The sequence below is a fragment of the Nipponia nippon genome, unplaced genomic scaffold (assembly GCF_047370975.1).
Source record: "Nipponia nippon isolate SJK-2023a ecotype South Korea unplaced genomic scaffold, ASM4737097v1 scaffold_2, whole genome shotgun sequence".
Lineage (NCBI taxonomy): Eukaryota > Metazoa > Chordata > Aves > Pelecaniformes > Threskiornithidae > Nipponia > Nipponia nippon.
The window spans coordinates 86,651,069-86,673,509 of NW_028262336.1; the positions used below are offsets into that span (position 1 = coordinate 86,651,069).

The window sequence follows — 22,441 nt, forward strand, 5'->3', positions numbered from 1 at the left end:
GAATATAATTTGAATATTTTCAACTAGAAATGCAAATGCTGCTGAGTAGTTTAAAAAAAAAAAAATTACTTTCACTAAGCCCTGCTAGTTTTGTGGACCTCTCTATCAGAAAATCTGCTTGGTAGGTACTTGTGGAAAGTTCCTGATGTATTCCATCTTAGGCTAAGTAACTAGTCTAGATTGATGAAACCAAATTAATTTAAAAATCCCAGTGTATGTCTAGTACAATTTTTCTTTATATTTTCTAATGTAATCATCAAGGATTCAAATGTATTAACTCAAGTAATCTCATTTAACTCGGTACTCTTTGATGCATAGTTTTTGGATAAACTAAATGGAAGGATTCTGATTTAAAAATGGAGTAGAGAAAATAAATAACTAAGGGGAGACCTTATAGCTCTCTACAACTACCTGAAAGGAGGTTGTAGCAAGGTAGGTGTTAGTGTCTTTTCCCAGGTAACAAGCGATAGGACGAGAGGAAATGGCCTCAAGCTGTGCCAGGGCACGTTTAGATTGGGTATTAGGAAAAATTTCTTCACGGAAAGGGTAGTCAGGCACTGGAACAGGCTGCCCAGGGAAGTGGTTGAGTCCCCATCCCTGGAGGTATTTAAAAGGCATGTAGATGTGGTGCTTAGGGACATGGTTTGGTGGTGGACTTGGCAGTGATAGGTTAACGGTTGGACTCAATGATCTTAAGGGTCTTTTCCAACCTAAATGATTCTATGATTCTATGAAATTAAGAAGGGGAAGAATTACCCCAAAAACATGAGGGAAAAACTTATGAGGAGAGCTGCTAAGTGGATTCTTGTTGTCTACGAACTAACGGTTTTTGAAATCCCAAGAATAATTCTGAATTGGGGGTTATAAGATTTTTTTTTTTTCATGGTATTTTACCTCCTTTTAATAATTATTTAGGGATCTGCCATTTGTTTAGAAATTATTCTCAAATCTAAAATGGATGAGTACAAGGAATACAAATATATTACCAGTATTCTTTATATGCTTAAGCAAGTAATATTGCAAGCAACGTTTTACAATACTGTGGTTCCACACCTTTGTAAGACTCGTTTCTCTTGAAGAGTTGTATCATAGCGATGGGCATAAATTAGTTTGTTTCAACAGATTCTTCCTTTGATAGAGCATTCTAGTAACACTGCTCAAATATAAATAATACATTAATGCTGAACAGCTAGTTTTCTGAATATGTTAATGATTTAGGGATCGAGAGGGTGGGTTTTGTTGCTTTTCAAAAAAATCAGCAGGCCCATGTAGAGTTTGAGATACTGACAATTTGGCTTCGTGTTCAAGAAATGTATCATTTTTATGTTTAACGTATCAGATAGTATGGGGGCTGATTAGTTTATTGGGCTGTAGAAGTCTGTAATGACTTGTTCTCCTTCCGTGCCATTGGAGAAACCCTTTGGTAAATGTGTCACTTCTGGGACAGGAATGTTAAATGCCAAATAACCTTAATGTTTACTCTGTCTTTGCAAATGTATTATTTAAAAATAAGTAATTTCACAGTAGATGTATTTGCGTGCATTGTTAAACATGTTTAAAAACTAACGCTGTTTGCATAGGGATCTCCTTTCATTTTGAAGCACATTTCCCCAGTCCTAGTTTGAGCTGTTACTAAAGGTTGCAGCATATGGTACTTTTTTATTGTTGAAGTAGTTGTGGAATAACACCATAGTGTGACTGTTCAGGAAAAGTTAAAAGATAATTTTTACAGCCTTGGAGCTTGAATTTTGCTTGTCTGTGTATGAATAGTTGGTTGTAATTTGGTGTCCCCAGCTCTCAGTTAATTCTATTTTATTTTGGGGCATCTTCTGTAGGTTCTACACATTTAGCAACACTCTACTAACAAAGGCCAGCCGCACCTCATAGCTTGTGCTGAGTTTCTTTTGCCTCTTCAGACTCGCAAAGAGAATAGAAATTTTATTTTTAGGCCTTGAGGGTTGGAAACATCCCCTTTGAAATCAAACATCCAAGTGTTATGCAGAGATAATGATGTATTAAGTGAATCACGAGTACTTTAAAGTGTAAAGTTTTAAGGTATCTCTTAGTCTCTCCTGTTGAATTGGTTCCGATTTGTTTAAATGCATTTTAATTGAACCTCTTTTTATTTTAATAATTCCTGGACTCTACCCTCTGTCTTTCTTGGTGACAACTGGTGCTTTTTAGAAAAGCTTCAATGGGAGTTGTTGTAAGAGAGTCTTACTCAACCTTACTTGGGAGTGCTGTCTCTTGAGGATCTCTCTTCTTCCTCAGAACAACAAATTTAACCTTGATCCCGAGCAACCGTTCCTTGAGAACTGGTAATAAGCCACTTTTTAATTTATGCTTCCAGAAAAAAGGAGAAAGATCCAGCTGCCTTGCATTTTGCTTGCTTCTTCAGTGCGACCTCCCGCGTTTGTCCAACGAATCTGAGCTGAGCAGTTCTGTCAGCCTGGGAAAGCCTGCAGCAGCAGCCTCGAGCAAAGAGGCACGAACGCCTGTTCGCTCGGTGCTTTTGCATTCGGAAACAAATTTTTAAGTATTTTGCTCAGTTTTAGTTCTCAGCTATCTATGTGTTCACCCTTCTAATTTTATATAGCCGTCTGTTAGCGCTATACTGGTGTACCCCTCACGTACAGATTAACAATGATACCTGCATCTCAAAGTGAGCGTAGTTGAGTCTCGGATGTATCTTCTTTTCAGGAGAATAGCAGAGTGTTTCAACTAGAGGTTGTTCATTTTTTTGCAGGTTGTATTGCCTCTCCCTTTTCTTAGAGTATTTTGTTCGCTTCGATTGAAGTGGCAATTTTTTGGCGGAAGCATGTGAGTATTGTGAATGTAATTTCTAATGACGGGAAGGTGTTTTCAAAAACATTTCTTCCCGTAATTTTAAAGAGAGGTCACACCTAGATTAGCAAGATAAACCAAAAAAGACTCTGAGTAAAGGGGCTGGTGTACTTGGGCCATAATTTACAGGGCTCTGTGAAGTGCCCACGCTGCTACTTACCGAAGCTAGCCTTGTGCCAGCCTTCCATACCCTGCAAGTGCCTAGTCGGGGGGTGACAGGACAAAACTGATACAGGCAGATATGCTTCACGGCAAGCACCTGCAGAATTGCAGTTTCGCGGGGATGAGCCTTCTACTCTTATCTACAGGACAGATTAGGAAAATATTCCGTTTTAATTATAAAAAACGAATTGTATACCAAAGATGAACACACCATATCCTAAACCCAATCCACCTGCACATCTGTCTAATGGCATTAGAGTTGTAAGTGCATCTGTGTGCTATGCAGAAGCAAAATTACTTCTGCTAGAGAAAGTGCTTTTTGTCATTTTGAACCTAGTGTATGTTTCTTTTACTGTGAAGTGTTAGAAAATCTGTAACCTGCAGAATATTCCTGGTTATTTAGATTTCACCCTCCAAGCATAATGATCAAAGCTGAAAGCTGCTCAAGCTGGCTGCAGTTCTGCACTGCCCGCCCAGAAGGCTGCATGCCTGCACTGCCGAGCCTCGGCGTTTTGGTATGGCAGTGGCAATGACATGGTTAAAATTGTGGGCAGCTTTTCAAAAGGAGTATGATTTTTCTCATCTCACTCTCCTTTAACTCTGCCAAAACTAAATCATCTGGCCTGAAATGTCTCCTGCTGGAGCAGAACGAGGTGGGGCAGCACAATGACAACCAAGAAGGGGGTTTGTGTTGATTTGACTGAAGAGTTAAACGTTTAGCACGTTATTTTTTAACTTCCTGTCCTCAAAGCCAGCTTATTTTATAAATGCTAAATTTAGTCTGTTCAGTTTCCGTCATCAAGGACAGCTTTTTTGGTATGCTTTCTTACAAATTGTTTGACCTTGGGAGATGGCTGCCAGAAAGGAAGAACACTTTAAAAGCTGACAACCGATTGCTGAAGGTTTGTAAACTCTCTTGTGCAGGAGCAATGAAACTCCACAAAGGCATAAAGCCTCACTGAAGCTTAGTATGCTGTGAAGTCAATGAACTGCAAGGCATCAGGATGAGCTGCTGAAAACAAAATGAACTTTGCTTTTTCACTGGTTTTAACCTTAGCTGTGTGGAAACCATGAGATCTTCATGGCTTGGCTATGGGTGGGAGACAGTGCTGGTACACAGAGAAGATGGCCATGAGTAGAATGAGTAGAAAGGGGCTGTTGCAAAATTTACCCTAAAGTAAGTTAAGAGGAGGTGGAGTTCAGGAGGCTGGAAGGAAGGTCGAGTAGAACTGTGCAGGAAAGGATGGCCATCCAGCAGATAACACGTTATCAGCCATAACTTCACCATGCTTCACTCAGGGTCTTGTGGCTGGTTGTGTGGCTGGCTGGTTGTTTTTTCCATAGTGGTTGGGGAAACAGGCAGTAAGGAATGCTTTTTTATACAGCCAAAAAAAGCTTTGTGAATAGGGAAATCACGTGTTATGTTCCTGGCGGTGTTTATTAATGGCAAGCTAATGAAACAGAGCACTGCAGAGAATATTGGTGTACAGCTTTAAAGGGCAGGCACAAAAAGCATGAGCCAAGAGCACGGACTAGCAGAGGCTGCAGCTTTATTAAAAAGCCTTTTCTAGCAGGGAGCCGTCCTAACCTGCTTTCCAGTTCTGCTTCAGCCTGGATTTGAGTGGATGGTGAACAGCATAAGGATGTGATGGCAGTGTTGCAGAGAGAGGCATTGCTGAGATTTACCTCCGAGTCCCAGCTGGAGGCAGGGCTGAAGCTGTCCCTCTCCTTCGTACCAGCGGGCAGAAGCAGTGAGATGAGGGAAGCTGCGTGGAGCTGTACCCCCTCATGTTGTATTCCTGTGGTCTGGGCTGGCGTCCAAGGCAGCCCACTGGGTTACAGGGACCTTGGGCTGAACCCTTTCTAACCCACCAAATGCTCTGGAAGCTGCCAAACTCTCAACAGCATTTAGACCCCTAAAACCAAAATGAAGTTTGCAAAACCAACGCAGACACTTTTGGGAGCCAGATGGGGAAAACCTGTTTCAGATGCCCAAACTAGCAATCGTCTGAGCCCACACCAGCACAAGAAGCCCAGTTTACTAGGTGAGGATGGAAAAGCAGGAATAGAGAGACAGGAGAAAAAACAAGCATTTGTTTTTCATCCAATTGACTTTATGAGCTGACAGAATGGCTGAAGGTATACCTCTGAATATACCAGCCATAGTGTTGTGATCCTCTCAATTAGAAAAGATGTGGTTCCGTTAAATAAAACTAGCGGCAACAGTCATCGTCTAGGGAAATGAACAGTTAATTCTTGGTTAATAACATTCTGGGGAGATGCTAAGGAATAGTGTGCTGAGAATTCAGCCATCCCTTTTGGCTTCATTGCTGCTCTTCGTTACATAGTTCCTAATTGTGGAATAGTCATCGTTGGGAAAGGTTTGCATATACCATCCGTTTTCAGAAAATAATGATAATGTAATGTTCAAAGTTTTGATTCAAATACAGTTTAAGTAGAGCTTTGGCAGTTTAGATAAAATCTGAGATCATGGAGGAACGTCTATACCACTCATAGGTTACTGTGAGGGAGCGTGAGTTGTTGGGGTAGATCTCTTGTTCACCACCACCAGAACAAAGTATAACACTTGTTTACAATTTTTATCTTAAGTACAGGATGTACAAACCTGTTTTGATAAGGATCCTGCTGTCTTTTGTAATGTCAACTGACATCAGTCACAGCCTGAATTTACCAAAGAAAGGGCATTCTTAGAGTTTTGGAAGGGAGAGGAGCTCATTGAAGAGCATACCAGTTTTCATCCTGTTTGGAGAAATTCATGAAGGGATTTTAAAGTTTTGAGTTTGGTTTCAGTACTGAAGACTGAAATAATAATATCAACTGTATTACTGTAGTACATAGAGACTGCATGGCCCCTCTAGCAGCTCTGGACAAGAAGATGGTACCTCTACCGAAGGGTAGATGCAATATAAGGAATGTACAGTACAAAAGTAAATTCAGAAGAGCTATTAAAAGAGAAAGTGATTTGTATGATAGACTGCATATATGTATGATACTTCCCCCCCCTTTTTTTTTAAATTCCCAAAAGATTAGATGTAATTACTGTAGTAAAACAAAGGCCTGTTAGCACAATCTAGAAAAATCTGTAAGTCATGACCTGTGCTTTGTCTCAAAGATAATTGACTCTGTCCATGGAACAAGTACTTTGTGTAGCATCAGCTACATAAGGGTTTGGGGTTCTTCCTTACTTTTCCTGTAAGGGACCTGATGCTGCTTGCTGCAAAGGCAGGTGGGACGTCAGGGCGGACTGTGCTCTTTTTGGTGATGAACTGCTTTCGAGGTCCGTGTGGATCCCTTGTGTGCAGTCTGAGAAGTATCCCATAAGTCAGAAGACTCCTGGGAGCAGTCTGACATGCATACACTGGGTACATCAAGTCCCCGGTGCCCTCGGAGCACTCCAGGGTGCTCTGAGGAGCAAGGGAGGACAGCAGTGGCAGGGTGATCCATCCTTCAGCTCAGAGAGTAACAAGTTGTGCTGCTGAGGCAGGCGGCATTGGGTCAACCTGAAATCTGCCTCTGGCACCCAGGGGAAGCCTGGAAGTATGTCAACATGTAGGATTTATTCCATGGCACATTTATGTGCCCTGTGGATGGAGCTGGTGATTCGTACTGCTTCTAGATGACCCTTGTCCAGCCATGGGCACAAGGGGATCCCTCATCTCCCTTGTACGTGAGTTGATTCCATTTATCCCCCTTCTCTCAAACATTTAAGGTAGAAGGTGTTGCCTTTGGCCTTATGAAGGTTTGGGTATAGCCTGTGCAGGGTGTCCCTCTCCGCCTTGCCTTCACTCTACCACCAGTCTGTTTAGTTCAGCAGAACCAGTCTGTCTGCCCATTGCATGTATGAGACTTGGTAGGATTTGACAAATGAACTGCTTGTGCCACGTATGTTTATGGTTTTGTCTTTATCATGGTACATACGGTATGCCTAATGTAGCATCTCATTACTGACAATAGCCTGGATAAGGTGTTTTGGAGGAAGTTACCAGGAATCATCACTGGGCAATTACAGGTGTGTTTGCCTTCTTGAGGAAGAGGGTTTCCTAACCTTGTCACTCGTAGCTTGTTATGCACTTCAAAAAGTGACCTGTTCCTCACTTTGTCTTCTTTTTTAGCAGGAGAACTTCCCATTGTCTTCATAAAGGGATTTTTTCTTTTGTTATTTGTATTACAGCAGAACAGCAGTGTCCAGGGGCTGGATGAATCGGGGTCCCTTTGTTTTAAGTTGATTTGTGTATGAATAGAGGAGGAGACTCACTGTTCCAGAGATGTCCTTGCTTTCAAATAGGGGAAAATGTCAGATCCAAGAACCAGTCTAAATCAGCTGAATAGATGGGATCTGCTAGAACATCTCATCTTTCAGCATGCCAGGGATAATATCCACTTAGGCTGTTATTATTACAATTTTTAATATTAGTGTTTCTATTTTCCCTTTGCAATAGAACTCCATTCTGTGATGGAATTTGGCTCTGACTCAAAACCAGGAGGGTTCTCCATGAAAATATTTAACATAGTTGATTATAAAAATCCCAAAGTGAATTCACAGCTTGCTTGATTGTTAGCTTATTTAGAGTAGATGAACAAAAATACTTGTGGCTTAAATATTTCTGACTTAATATTTTTAGATACTTAGTAAATACTATAATCTAGAGATCGAGAGAATGAATTTAGAGCTGCTTAGGTACCATAAAAAGATTGCTTGTTAAATCTGTATATGGAATAATTGCTTTGGGTCAAGTGAGTTTTGAAGTAGCTTGCCAAATGTCTTTTACTGAGGTTGGTTTTCCATACTACAGCACATAACAGCGTGTGTGTGCCTGTAAAGAAGCTCTGCTGCAGTGCAGTGCCATGGTGGTACTTAGCTGAGGAGCCGAGAGCTGTGCTTTGTCTTAGTACCAGGTTATCGATGGGCATTTCCTTCCTTGCTCTGCCTATTGAAAATTACTTGAAAAAACATTTTTAAAGAGTAGTTATTAATGATGTACTGTCAAAAAGGAAAGATATATCAAATGAGCTTCTCCAGGGATCTATCTTTGGCCTAGCATTATTCAAAAATTCTATTAACCTCTTTGATGATGGAAATAAGGAATAAGACTATAAAAATAGCAGACGGCACCAGTCTAGAATAAATTTAGACCAACCAGCTTTGAAAGAGTTGGTCTAAAGCATAAAATTATTTTGCGAAGTCAGAAAAATTGTTCTTAATTAGTATGGAAAAATAAAAAAAAATTATAACAATGGGGAAGGCTATCTAATGTGCTAATTCAGAATAATGAATCGCTGTAGCCACTGCTGCCTGTAACAGAACAACCATACAAACGTGGGGCTCTGTACTGACCTGTAAGTTCATTATCGGTAACTATGCAGAATGCAAAAAATCAAACATTGAACTGAAGGACTGTGTTCAGCGTAAGGCACTGCCTTCTGAAAAGCGATATGGACAAAACTACAAAGATCGCTGCAAAGAGCAAACAAGAGTGGTAAGGCTTGTTCTTTTAAAGGTGACATGACAGAAAGAAGAAGCAAGATCTGCCTAGTCTAGAAGAAGGTAGACAAGTAAGGGGAAATTACAGTCTTCAAGCATGCAGAAAGTTGTTTGAAAAATGGTGGTGACCAGTTTTTCTTCATGTCTGTTGCATATGACACAAGAGAGTAATGCTGTCGCTTCAAGTTAGATGTTGGGAAGAAATGTCCTGTGAATATAAATAGTGGCTACCTGTGGAAATCGTAAAATTTTTGTCACTGATGACTTTGCATAGTGAAAAGAAACAGGATGATTTTGTAGAGTTAATCCTGCCACCTTCTAAGAAATGGGAGTAGAACTTTTTTTTAATATTCTGTTCAAACTGAACATGTCTGTGCTTTCTAGCATGATTTGGCCTTTAAAATTATGAACTGACACAAGAAAAGGAAACAAATCCTGTGGCTTTCATGACCAAGTTGTGTGATGTGTGTTAGCAATTTGGTGTGCAGGTCATCTTCAGCCACATATGTAACTATGTCCCTTTGTCCTTCCTCAGCAGTCTCCAAACGTCCACAACTACCCAGATATGGAAGCTGTACCCTTGTTACTAAACAACATGAAGGCAGACCCCGTGGAGGATTCATTATCTACAGACCATTTCCAAACACAGACTGAACCAGTGGACTTGTCAATAAACAAAGCCAGGTCATCCCCTACAACAGCTTCATCTTCACCAGTTTCCATGACAGCATCAGCCTCCTCCCCTTCTTCTACTTCTACTTCTTCTTCTTCTAGTCGGCCAGCTTCATCACCCACAGTAATAACATCGGTATCCTCAGCAGCATCTGTACCATCAGTATTAACTCCAGGTCCTCTTGTGGCCTCTGCGTCTGGTGTTGGAGGCCAGCAGTTTTTGCACATTATCCATCCAGTACCACCTTCAAGCCCCATGAACTTGCAGTCCAACAAAATGAGTCACGTGCACCGTATCCCCGTGGTGGTACAGTCGGTACCTGTTGTCTATACAGCTGTGAGATCACCTGGGAATATGAACAACACTATAGTAGTACCACTGTTGGAGGATGGGAGAAGCCACGTCAAAGGTAAGGTGGAACCAGTTTTGTGCATCTCTAAAATTGCTCTTGTATGAGGAAAAATGTAACAAAGTTATAAAACTGTTAGCTTACAAACTTACGGGGTGGATTGCTGAAGAGACACATAACTTACACTATCGGGAGGAACCTTTAAAAGTCTTATCCCAGATGGTCTTTGAAATAAATAAGTATTCTTAAAGTGATTGAGGTCAGCAGAGGTGTTAGATGCTCAGACAACTCCTGGCAAGTTTTGTCCTAAGAGGAATAAATCCTCCCCGGAAGCTGAAGAAAAAGGGCAACGGAATAATGACAATATATAACACATCATAGATGAACATGGAAAACTCACCAGGTGATACAGATTTGGCAAGGGAAAGAATGTCAGAGACATTGTTTCCATACAAAGAGAAAGCAATCGTTGGGCTGTAGGAATGTGAGAAGGAAAGGCTTTTGGAGCAAAGAGTGGTAGCAGATGCGGAGAGGTACGTTCTGTTAAGCTCAAGGAGTGGCAGTGCAATACTTTGAGTTAGGTTTCTTCTTCCAGATTAAACAGCGGAAGGGAAGGAAGCCACATGGAGTGTATATGTTGGGAATGAGTTTTGCAGACACAGGACCCGAGAGGCACATGGAGGTGTGAAGGGAGGAAGAAAGCACATGCCAGAAGGACAGATACACTCTTGGAGAGGTGTCCAAAGAACACAGAAAGGGGAGCTGGAGAGCAAGAAAAAATGAGAACATAACAGTTACTGAGGGAGCAAAAACTTGTTAGAGATGGTGACATGATGGGTGGAGGAAGAAAAGAGAAAACAGATGTGCCCAGATACTTTGAAAAGCATAGCTTTGTAAAGAATGCATTAGTGACAGAGATGGGAATGTGAGGAAGGGAATGAGAGACTCATTTCAAGGTTCATCGCGTGTGAGTGAATAAAATACGGCTAATTCTCCCCTGAAATTAGGTATTGCTTGAGGCAGAAAGGGAGGGTACTGACAGATAACCTTACTTTAGGGCTTATGAGACTACAGGGCATTTAGTAATACATTTTATAACATCTCTTGTGTACCTAATTGTATAATGAACAGGTCTCTACAACTAAAAGACCATTTTTCTTCAACTCTCATGTCTGTTTTTGATATACTGGTGACTGTGTATTATTCTACAGGACTACTGTGATGGGTCATTCTGATGTTTAGTAGCATCCTGTTGTCCATAAATCTTTGGTTCTCCTCCCATTTCCTCAGTACCCGAGTGTGGACTGTGCCCTCTCAACAGGCTTGGACATAGCAAATGAGCTCACAGCTGATCTGGGTTTTGTTTTAAGCCTCAAAATGACGGTTTAAGAAGTTTTATTGCACTTCATACTGTGATGTAGTGATGTAATTTTAGGTCTTTGTGCCGTTATGTCAAGAAATGATGAATGAAAGCAGAACTTTTCATCATGTTGTCGGGAAAAAAAGAAAAAGGAAAGTTTTAGTCTGTATTTTGATTTTGGAGCTTTGAGCCGCACCTGACCTTGAGCTCATCCAGAATTTTTCCTGTTTCTTTTCTTTGCAAAGGTGCTAGTTGGCTCTGGTAGTAGTCTCCTCTATAGGAAGCACCTCGCGATCTTGTAAAACTGAAACTTTGCTACTCCAGTTTCATCAACAAAATTCCAGAATTTAATGTGCCATAGGGATTTCAGCCCACGAGCTCCAGGCCTCCTGAGCTACCCTGACAATATTGCCTTTGTGCTATTATTGGCAGAGACCATTAACCAGCCCTGCAGCACTTATTAATGTACAGCTAAAGAAAAAGAAAGGATTAAGCGTTCTTTAATTTTTTTTTCCTAATCAGTTGTACCCATTTTGCTATCACTAATTCTTTTGATATAAATGTTCAGATTCATTTGAATAAATATAATAAAAGAATAATGGGCAACAGTCCACTCTAGGTAGTCTTCTTTTGTCAGCTTTCACTGGAGTGTTTTTCTTTCTTTAATATAAAACAATATAAATAATACAATGCAATGATGTTGCATAAATTAACTGATTAAATAAATTTCATATGTGCATAGACTAACTTCCCTTCAGTGGTCAGCTTTCGTGCTGAAAACAAGAAATAAATGTGCACAGATGCCAACAGGACATTGCTGTCAGGCTGAATTGGTTGCTAATCCTCTACCAGCTGAAGGAGAAATGCCGTTTCAGTATCATCTAGAGTCACTACTTTCAACTTTTACATGGCTATTGATCATTTTCAGAAACAAAAAAATCAGCATGCTGAAACAAAGTCAATCTGCAGATAGCACTGGCAGCATTTGTCCCATAATCCCTCTGTCGTTGCTGCTTTAGGGCTAAATCAGAGACCATGTTGATGATCCAGGGGTGTGGCTGGGAAGCACTTGAAGTTATATTTTACGTTAGCCTGTATCGAAGTCCTTTTCACTCGAATAAGACTTAAGCACCCCGAACAGATACTTTCAATGCTAAAATTAATGAAAATTACATTAGACTTAAGTTCAGACCTCTCCTGGTTTTCTAGATACATGTACTTAGAGGAAAAATGCAAGAAACAGGATATAGAGAAAGGTTTTTTTCCGTGTTATTCCCAGTTTTATTTTCCTCATGTTGAATTTTCCTTTTCCTTCCATGCTTGACTAGAACCATTTCATTTTTAATTTTAATGCAAAGCCTTCTCAGGCCACCACCATCCCTCTAATCCTGCCTTCAGGCGTTTTGCTCCGGTGGCTTTCTGCTTCCCCTGACGCTTCCCAGGAACCATGCAGTCCACCTCCCTCTTTCTCAGTCAAAACTGTCCTCCCGGGCAGCTGCTTTTCTAGGCAGTTCAAGCAAATACTTTTTTCTTCATGTTCTGTTGGAATTCTCTCTTCCCTCCAGTGCAAGAAATCACTACCTCCTCTTCTGTTTCCCCCTCTTTTTCTATTTTTCTGTTTTTTCTAGTCCTTCCCATCTTGCTGACTGTTCTTTGAGTGCCAGTTTCAGTAGCTCAGCTTCGTCTCTCCCTCCTTATCTGTTAATATTTCTAACCCCTACTGTCATGTCCTCCTCTGCTGCTGCGCATCCTTCTCCGTGGCGTCGTTCATCCTGGCGTTCTTCATCGCACCTTCCTGCAGGAGAGTCTCAAATCTCCTTTTCTGCCTCCCAATGTGCTGCTCATTTCTGCTCTCTGTCCTGCCTCCTCTCTCCTATTTTTTTACTTGCAAGGTTTCCCATTAAATCAAACCCTTTCTGAAGCATTGAAAACCAGATGGGTTTGCAGAGAATTAGCTCTTGTATATACGAGGTGCTGGCAGCATCCCCTCAGGTCCTGTGCTATGTGCTATGCCCCAAGGGGGGCAACGGGAGACAGGGGTATCGTGCTACAAAAGCACCCTTCTGTCAGACTGATGGTTTTTGCGGGATAAAAACCTCTCAGTTCACCTAGTGTAAATCAAAATCAGCATCAAAGCATTTTTAAGAATTTATTAACAACACATAATTAGAAGGTAATCAGTAGACAATATAGAATCACAGAATCGTTAAGGTTGGGAAAGACCCTTAAGATCATCGAGTCCAACCGTTAACCCATCACTGCCAAGTCCACCACTAAACCATGTCCTCAAATATGTTCAGTATCGGTAATACAACACTAGCCGTTTACAAAATCTTACTAAATTCCTAAAAATTTCTAACACTGTACTGTAATCCCACAACGCTCACGTATGTGCGCACACAGACAGAGTTACATGCAGGCTCCCTTGCCGACCTTGGACCTTCCCCTCCTGACATCCCCCTGATGAGGAGGAGGTGCCCCACTGGGTACTGCCACTGGGGAGGAGGCACCCCCAAAGTGGGGGTCTCTGTGTGCTGCCCCTGCACCACCAGCCCAGCTGTGCAAGTTGCCCCCTACAACCTAATCCTCGCGTTATTTCATATGCACAAAGCATGGTAATGTGTTAGGGCTGTCGGGGCACGGAGGGGAGCCAGGAGGGGAGCCAGGCACGAGTCCCTGTGGTCAGCGCAGGTCCGGGCCACACCCTCTGCCACCCCCTACAAGGTGGCAAAGAGACGAAGTTCACTTCGTTCAGTGGCCACCACTGTTGTCTTGTCATCCAAAGCCTTAAAAAGCACCTGGGAGATTTTTTTTCTGTGTGGACTACGTGGTGACCACTAGACATTATTATACATTAAAGTATTCCAGAGCATTAAAATCCCATGAAAAACTCTTTCCTCACCTTTTTTCCTCCCTGTTCAGCAATGGTGAGGATTGCTAAAAGGTGTAATTAGAGGCACAGCAGGCAGCAGCACCTATAGATAAGGCTGCCCAATGGTTTCCCTTAAAAGCCTGTCTTTAGTTGCTCAAAGTCCGTCTATATGTTAACCATTTAGGCTAACATTTTCCGTGCTGCATGTCTGCCTCAGGCTATTTCTTTTTTCTTTTTTTCTTTCTTTTTGAGTAAAGTTTCAAGGAAAAACTATTCCACTCTTCCTGAGACTGAGTGTAGAGAAAAAAATGTAGCATTTTCCATGTTGAAAAATTTATTCCAGCTTTTTTTGGTGAAAAACTCTAGAACCTCTGTGGTCTTGTGCCATGAACCTCAAGTTTGGTTTGGACCATTGTCCTTCTTTTTTTGTCTTTATAAGCACTTGCAGAAATCAAGCCAAGTTCAGAGATTTGAAAAAAATAAAGAGTCCCCTTAAGGGGTAAGGCAAAAAAAAATTGTGGCTAGGAAAAGGCAAGGGGGAGGTTGGAAGGGGCTGGGCAGTGCGGAGGGGGGCAGGATTGAAGGGAAAGGAGGGAGAAAAGGAGAGGTGGTGAGATGGCTACAGATGTGTGAACATGTTCAGGAGGAGAAGTGGGTTGGAGACAGAGGAGGGGGAAGAAGTAAAATGAGGGTAGAAAAGAGATCTGGGCAGGGTGAAGGGGAACAAGGAGAGGCTTGAACAGACAGGAGTGAAAGGGCCAGCCATGGCAGCAACACGTTCCCCTACGAACTCTGGTCCCATTAGCCTGAGTCTTTCCGCTGCTTTGCTTTCAGAAGATATCCGTGAATACTACTGGCAAATCGTGTCCCTCTAGCAGCAGATTTCGCCAAAGATAATATCCTTACAAATTGTTTTCTGTAGTTCAGAAGAGTTACTCCATTTATTGAAGGGCCTTCTAGAAGCTCCCTCTTCATGATGGTGCACCAAGCACCTGTGCAACTTTGATATTTCTGAGGTTTTGGGTTCAAGTTTTTGGGTTCTCACTCTTATGGGTTTTAAAGTTTTCAGAAGACGCAACCACTTGCAAAATCCAGCAATCAGAACATTATAAATTTAAATTTGCCAACTGAACTTCATCCGCTTCCCGTATACATAAACATCCATAATGACACTGGTGTGGACTATTTTTATGTTGCTATGTCTGTGTATAGACCTAGCAAAAATACACATATTGTGTCTTTTCATAGTTTACACATGCCATATTCTTCACTGTGGATACATTAATAAGCAGTAAATGCAGTACCTTTTGCTACAGATTTTTCTGTAACTTAAAACAGGTAATACCACTAGATTACACTATCCACTGCCCTTGTTTTTTTTTTAAAGTACAGCCTGTTATTTCTGCCTACTGTAAAGTTTATTCCACAAAAGTAAACTCAATTTGTAGTACAAATTTAGAAATTTAGAGAACCATTCCATATGTTTAAAGGTCAGATTATATGGTCTGTTTGTATAAATTATGCTATGGAAGAGACTCTTAATTAAAACCAGTAATGTTGCCTTTTTTATTTCATGTGAAGCGATTATCCTTTCTACATTTTAGTAGATGGTTATTTTGGATTTGAGTTGCATTGAGGCGGAGAGTTTCTTCTTTAGCTGTAATTTTTTTGTTGTTATGCATAAAAATCTTTTGCGGCTGTATGTATTCCAACCTGTCTACCTCCACCCTCCTGCCCCCCAAAATGTTGAATCTCTCTCCCCCTGTTTGCTTGGTTTGTCTGGAAGAAATATTAGTGGTTCTCGGAAAGGAGAAGCAGGGTGGCAATGGCAAGCGAGGAAGAGAAGCAAGCAGAGGAGAGGCTTGCGTTCAGGGTGGGACCTGTGTTACTGGACATGGTGCATATATTTAAAAACTAGAGTAAATAGTAATTCTTGCCAGAATGGAGAGTTAAAACACAGGTTACAAGATATGCTGCGGTATTTGAAATTGAGAATGAGGTTGCTTGAAGACAAAGTAGCTTGGGTTGACGATGGGGAGTCCCGTAAACAGTCTTCTACTTAAATTTCCAGACAAGTCATATTTCTGGCAACTCACTAGTGACATGCTTAGGTTTTTCCGCTACAGAAGCACATGCTCTTCTAAGATTTATCAACAGTGGATTTAACATCGTGTATGTTTTTAACTAGGAGCAGGTTTGGGGAAGGGAATGAGGTAGATGTGTATCCCAACTTCATTGATGAAGCCCAGTGTAAGGAGGATGAGGAAGTCCATTTTGACATATCCGGAGTCCCTGCACCTTTTGGAAGCTGTTAATTCCTTCTCTTCCACGCAAAGAATACCTCTGGTCCTTCAGCTCTGTACTCTCACCAGGGCTGAGCTTGGATCTAATTGCTTTTAGCCCACAAATTTGGATCCAGCGGAAACACATGCATAAAACTTCTCATTTATTTTATCCCTGCCTTGGATTTTATTGTGCCTTGGACCAACCTACTGGAAACTTTCTGGTGTCTTAAAATATTTCTAGACTGTTGCAGTATGTAATTTGCAATCTGCTACCGTTTGTAGTGGCTTTGCAATATTTTATTTAATATTAAATATACTCTGTCCTTATTGTTTTCCTTGTTTACATTTGATGATAGAGTGTTTGTATATTGGATGCTCAGTGAGATATAAATCTCAGTAGTCTCAGTACTTTGTTTTCTGTGTAGATGAAGTCTCGTGGCATTCAAATAGCTTAGAAAGAGAAAAGTCTTTTGCTTAAAAAAAGTGTTGTATGTTTATGTATACAACCCAATGACAGAGATGCTTAAATATGTGCATATATTACATCCATGCAATCACACTCACCTTTGTATTTCTTCACACAGCTATTCTTTTACAGGTTTATGGCAAGTTATTTGACTGGTGAAACGATTTTAAATATTGCCTGTGATCGGATTATAGCAATTAATATTCTCTGGTAGATTAGTTACACTGTGTGTTCCGTGCCAATTCCCATTCTCTGTGAACCATAGCTATGCTGGGTGCAGTTAACTGCTCTAGCTATGTAGTCCCATAAAATCTCAATAAAATCCAAAAACTGTGGAGTATGGGTAATCTTGCTATAAATTGTAATAAAAATTACCCCTGTAGACTCTATATTCTGACCATTAAGTTCATGGATACTGCTGCTTTGTACATAAAGTTTTATGAAATAAATCGACCAATTCTGCTGCCCCTACCAGACACCAAGCTGTTTTGATTGAAAATCTGATAGGTGCGCTCAGAGCGTTTTCCAATGCATAAAGAGCTTATAATGAACTTTAAACAGGAAGAAAAATGCCATATATGTGCTTCATATAGTATGGACCAGCTTAGGAGGAGAAAATCATGAATGCCATCGTTCCCACAATGAGTGCATTTGTTAGGTCCATAAAACCAGGATTCGGTTTTCTAAAACCCCAGTATAACACTTAATCTCTGAGAGCTTTGTTTTAAATAGTTGGTGCACATCTGCATCGGGAAGTGTTGCTTGCACCATTCAAAATGCGCAGTGGCGCCTGTGATGTTCTCCTTTGGCGTTCTTCTGCTGGGTGACTCGGTGTGGGGCTCCTGTTCTCTGTAAAACTGCCAAGAAGGGGGATGTTCGCTCGTATCCACTCATGGTCTGGAGACAGATGTCAAGCTACAGCACGAGGCTGGGGTTACGCAGTTGTAAAACCTATTTTCCAAGAGTAACCGAGAAGGACGGAGATGAGTCGGTCCCTCTACTTGGCGTTTGGTCCACCCAGATGTGGTTTTTTTATCGGAGGTATTTGAAACAGTGGCAGTTTAAGAAAGAGCAAAAGAAGTCACTCTTGGCCAGCAATTTGCTTCTTGCAATATTTCAGGTACTGAACTGTGTCGTATGCCAAATATAGAGACCAAAGTTAGGGTGTAGACACTACAATATTCACAGCTATTGGCAGATAATTGGTTTTTATGATGATTACCGTGTCCCCCTGTGAATTACTCCTCTTCCCAATTTGCTCACTAGGGCCCTGAGGCCAAAGATCATTTTCTTCAGCATCGCTGCTGGGGATCGAGAGCCTCTGTGGCCGTAAGCGAATGGTGGGAGGCAGGGAGAGAGCGGGAGCAAGCGAGGCCGTGCAGTGCTGTTGCTGTTGTGCCATCTTCAGGCGCTTACTGAGGTCCCCCAGACACTTGTGCTCCTTTCCCAGAAAACCAAGGCATGACAGAGTCGCATGGCAAAGGCTCCTTTCCTCCCCTTCCCAGCAAGGAGCGGGTCCGCAGTGGCTCAACAGGGCACTGAGCCACTTTCCTCTGCTAGGGCCGGTACCCCAGCACCTGGCCAGAGAAGGAGGGGGGCTCACACCACCGAATTCCCCGTGCAGTGCACAGAGGCGGGTGGGCTCAGCACCCCTGAAGGTGCCCATCTGCCTCCGCTGGCTGTATGGGAGGGTTGGGGCAATTGTATTTGCAACACAGGTGCCTGAAGACAGGAGGTGAGAGGCTCTTCCTTCCCTTCCCAGTGTCACCCAGGTCCTGACGTCCAGGGCTCTCGGAGAGGCCGGGGGCTGATGGAAATGTACAGTTAGGTGCCATTGGGTCCTGGGGTCATTGTGAGCGGCAGACTATTATTATTAGGTTCAAGCTACATCTTCCACAGCGTTTCTGACACTGGCAGATTGTAGCATATTGTGCTAAAGCACAAGTGCCATATAATTTTCTTAACCATATTTTCCAATATCATCCTTCTGGGAGTTTGGCAACGAATGTCGCTTTGTTACTTCAGTCCTTCCAGCTCTGCAGACACATGGACACACATGTGTGTAACAGCAGTACTAAGGAGATTCTTGTAAGTGTAAATTTTTGGAGTGTCGGGTAGTATTTGGTTTTCCATTCCTAATGGAGGTTAGTGCAAAGCGACTGTTGCTTGCAGCCAGAGATAATCTTCTTTTAGCTGCTGTATGCCAGCATGCACTGGAAGCAACTGGCGAGGAGCTTCTAAGAAAGACATTTGGCAACAGCAAGCATGACTCTTTCTGGCTTGTTTGAGGTACCTCACGTTTCTGCATAATTTCAACTTCCATTGCAATAAAAATCTGTGGCTATGTTTGCAAGAGCAAGCATGTCCCCTGGGTGTGGATCAGAGATAGCAAGCCCAGAGGGGCCTCCCTACCATCCAGGCTGGCGTCTCACCTAGCATGGGCCGTGGCGTTGCTCTCCCCACTGCAAACCTGTGTAACCCTGCTTGTGGCTGGCAAGTCTAGTGGGTGGATGTCAGGGCTGCTTGGAAATCCCATCATGAGCAATCGTTTTGATTAGCGGGTTGAATATTAGGCATCCTTCAGAGAAAGCAGGGTGGGGAGTTTAATGTGTGAAACAAAAGCGAAGGGACTCTGAATTTGGAAATCCTTTCAAAAAGCAGAAATAGATTTTTATTTAAGAGAGCAACTCCTCAGTTTTTATTATGATGTGGTATATCAGCAGGCCTACATGTATGTATGTTTACAAAGTTGTTAGCAGAGAAGTTAGTTAATTTAATGCAGAAAACTGAGGTTTTAAGATGAAGTGAGCCAGAGGCTTCAATATTTCAGGATGCTGAAATTTTCTCTCTCTGCTTTCACACCAGCAAGGATCATCTCATAATGAGTCATTTCAGCATTAGTTAATACTATGTGGTTTAGCTATAAAGAGAGGCAAAACTCCTGGTGGTTACTTAGTTTTCTCCTGCTCTTAAATATTTCATTCATCTTTAACCCAAGGGGCTCATATTTGCCTTTAAATCAAAGATTGTAGACATGAAATTACTTCTAGTGGGTCTTCATGAGCCTACTGATGGGATGAGTTTTCATCTCTTTCACTCGCAGGAAATTTGACTGGAGAAAATAAATCAGGTTGCGGTAACGGAAAACTGCCAGCGGTGATAGCAGTATGTCAGCGTATGGCCCTTTTCACACCGAGAAGGGCCCAGATTCAGGCCACCTACAGGCAAATAACTGCAGGATTTCTGATGGCGCTTGGCCTTCCCCGACAAGGTCAGAGCACTTGAGCTTCGTATCCCTAAATAATCGCTGCTGGAAAGAAGCAAAGCGATTAGGACATATTCAGGCTCCACCCCAATATGACAGACAGGAGATAGTGTTTACCCAACAGCCTAGTAAAACTAGCACATATGTGAGTAGCAAGAGGAGGCGTGCTGGGCTCTTCTCAGTCTGGAGACATTTAAATCTGCAGTCCCCCCTTCCCAAGAGTTGCCCCGATGTGGACAGGAGCACCGGTTTAGAGAGTGGAGAAGGAGAAAAATACCCTGATGGCGTGGCCGTGTGCTCAGGTTATTCCCTGGAAAGATGGAGGCTGCATCCTTTTCCGAAGGGTTCGTCTGCCCTTAGCAGGCGGCAGGCTGGGTTCTTCCCAGAGATTCTGCTTCCGTGACATGGCTAATCCTGTACACCAGGCAGCCGCGTGCCAGAAAGCACAAATTCAATCAGTGCGTATGAGAAAGTTGCTGTGCAAGTTTAAGTCTGTTCCAGCACAGTAAAAGGGGCAATTTTGTCCTGAGAAACGGAATCAGGTATTGTCTGGCCCCACAGCCAGCATAAATTTTAAAGCCAGAAACTTTAGTTCGATAGAAATAGAAGCAAGCTTCTATCTGATCCAGATCAGATTTTTTCCTACTGGCAACTGTCAGTTGGCAGATACAATATTAATTGTATTAGAGTATTTACAGGCTGGTATGAGCCTTACATGAGACCCATTTGCACGTCTTACCTTAAAACAAGTGCAGAGAGTGAATTCGCTCATACTGCCCGAAGGGAAACTCCTTTTTGCTACAGTTTGGCAAAGGGGCGATTGAGAAGTGATTGCATATACGTACATGCATCAAGAGCAATTCTCTGTACTTTCCTTAGCAAAAAGGATCATTGTTTCTGGAGGCTAACAAGGATGGAAAGCGACGTGGCCGCTTGCAGCCTTCAGTACTTGCAGACTTTCTTAAGTAACTCCCCTGGCTCGCCAGTCTTTTCAGCGTGGAGTGCTAACAGCTTGCTTCTGTAGCTCCTGTGCACTCCTTCAATGACACCTTTGTCCCACAAAAGCGGTCTCTGACTCGTTTCTTTTTGCTTGCCTCGCCTTAGTCTCATTCACACTTCACAAAACCACTGGATAGCTCTGTCGGACAAACCTTGCTTTTCAAGAGGAGTAGCAAGGGCAAGAAAACCAGCTCATTTTTAAGGCTTGAGCTTTATTAATGAAATGTGTCTGCCTGTGATAGGGAGGACTCGATTCAGTGACCCAGCTGGGTACCTTCTGGACCCATGGTCCTAAGTTCAAGGAAAAGCTTGGTCGTCAGAGCAAGGTACAGCACGAAGGGAGTTTAAAATGCACTGGCATGTTTTCTGGGCTCTCCTCCACCTTGCTTGCCAGTCACATGCCATTCCTCACTTGTCCTCCACCTTTTTCATCTCATTTGCTAAATTATCTCTTGCCAGCATCTCTTCATTCTTTTCAGCTTGATGTTCGTTAGGCCAATAATTACTCTTAATTCAGTGTTTATGAACTGCTGCTGGTATTTATAAACCTTGGTGCCAGCAGTTCGACAGTTGTTCTTAGATGTCCGACAGAAAGTCAAAGCTGTTGACATAAGTAGGAGTCATGAACTCTGAATGTATAAAAATCCTGTACTGCACACTGTAGTGGGTGGTGAGGAGGAGATATCTGTTAGGCTTTTGGCCAGTTGGTTATTCACGTGGCTCATTTGGGGGAGGAGAATAACTTTAAAGGCTGTTTTTCCCCGCAGCAACTGCAGCCATGCTGATGAGAAAGCAGGGCAGTTTACACCAGCTGGCAGCGGTGCAGTTCAGCCTCCCGGTTAGTTCCCTCGGCTCCCCAGCGCCTCGGCCACCCAAGTCTGCAAGCTGAGAAGACGTCACAAGTGGAGGAGGGGACAAAAAAGGGTGTATATGTGGGCCGACATTAAAAAATAAGGGAATAATCCCTAGATCATTCTCTCATTTAATTATCATCTTTAGTTGGGTTCACTGCAAAAATATAACAAAAAATGTCCTTGAATTACCCACCCGCTGATTTGCCCGCTGATACGTTTCCATTCCTCGCCTTTTGTTCTCACCATGCTCAAGTGTCACAGCACCTTGTGATGTGCTCAAACGTTGGCGTCTGGTGGGGCAAACCGTGTCCAGTGGGCCAAATTGTCCCTAGGTGCAAAAGCACAACCCCATTGGCAACTTCATGGCTATGGCAGGAGTATACAGAATAGGATTTACCTCGCTGAGCAGAAACAAAAAGAAGGTAGCGTTTTAATGTAATTGAGAGTTTTCATCCTAGCACATTCCTCTGGTAATCTAAAAACAACACCAAATACCATAGGAGTCTCAATAATATCTTAAGAGCTGGCAATCTGCAATAAAAATGAAACAGCATGTCTTATAAGGAACAAAAGTATGTAAGATTTTTCATACACATTGATACTGTCTCTTTATGTAGGTGTATTCACACTTAAGTAATCAAAATTTGTGTATAATAACTGTATTACAGACTAGATTATGTGACAACTTTCGTGATTTCAAGTTAGGCTTAGGTTTAAACATTAAGAAAGTTTCTGAGCTAGCTCCTTAAAACTTCTGCTGCAGTGTAAATCAGATTAAGCCACCATTAATACAAAGTATCACATACATA

The 22,441-nt window shown here is 42.2% G+C and overlaps 1 protein-coding gene across 11 annotated transcripts in view; it reads left to right on the forward strand.

The window, feature by feature from the left end:
- The window catches only part of KLF12 (KLF transcription factor 12), a 247,864-nt gene that overhangs the window by 143,749 nt on the left and 81,674 nt on the right, over window positions 1–22,441 (forward strand). For 9 of the 11 annotated variants that reach the window (XM_087757468.1, XM_087757478.1, XM_087757470.1 and 6 more), the window contains one exon: window positions 9,045–9,591. In XM_087757468.1, the coding sequence (XP_087613594.1) occupies window positions 9,045–9,591 (547 nt within the window). The remainder of the gene's footprint in view (window positions 1–9,044; window positions 9,592–22,441) is intronic. The other 2 variants (XM_087757477.1, XM_087757479.1) reach the window with 1 other exon arrangement.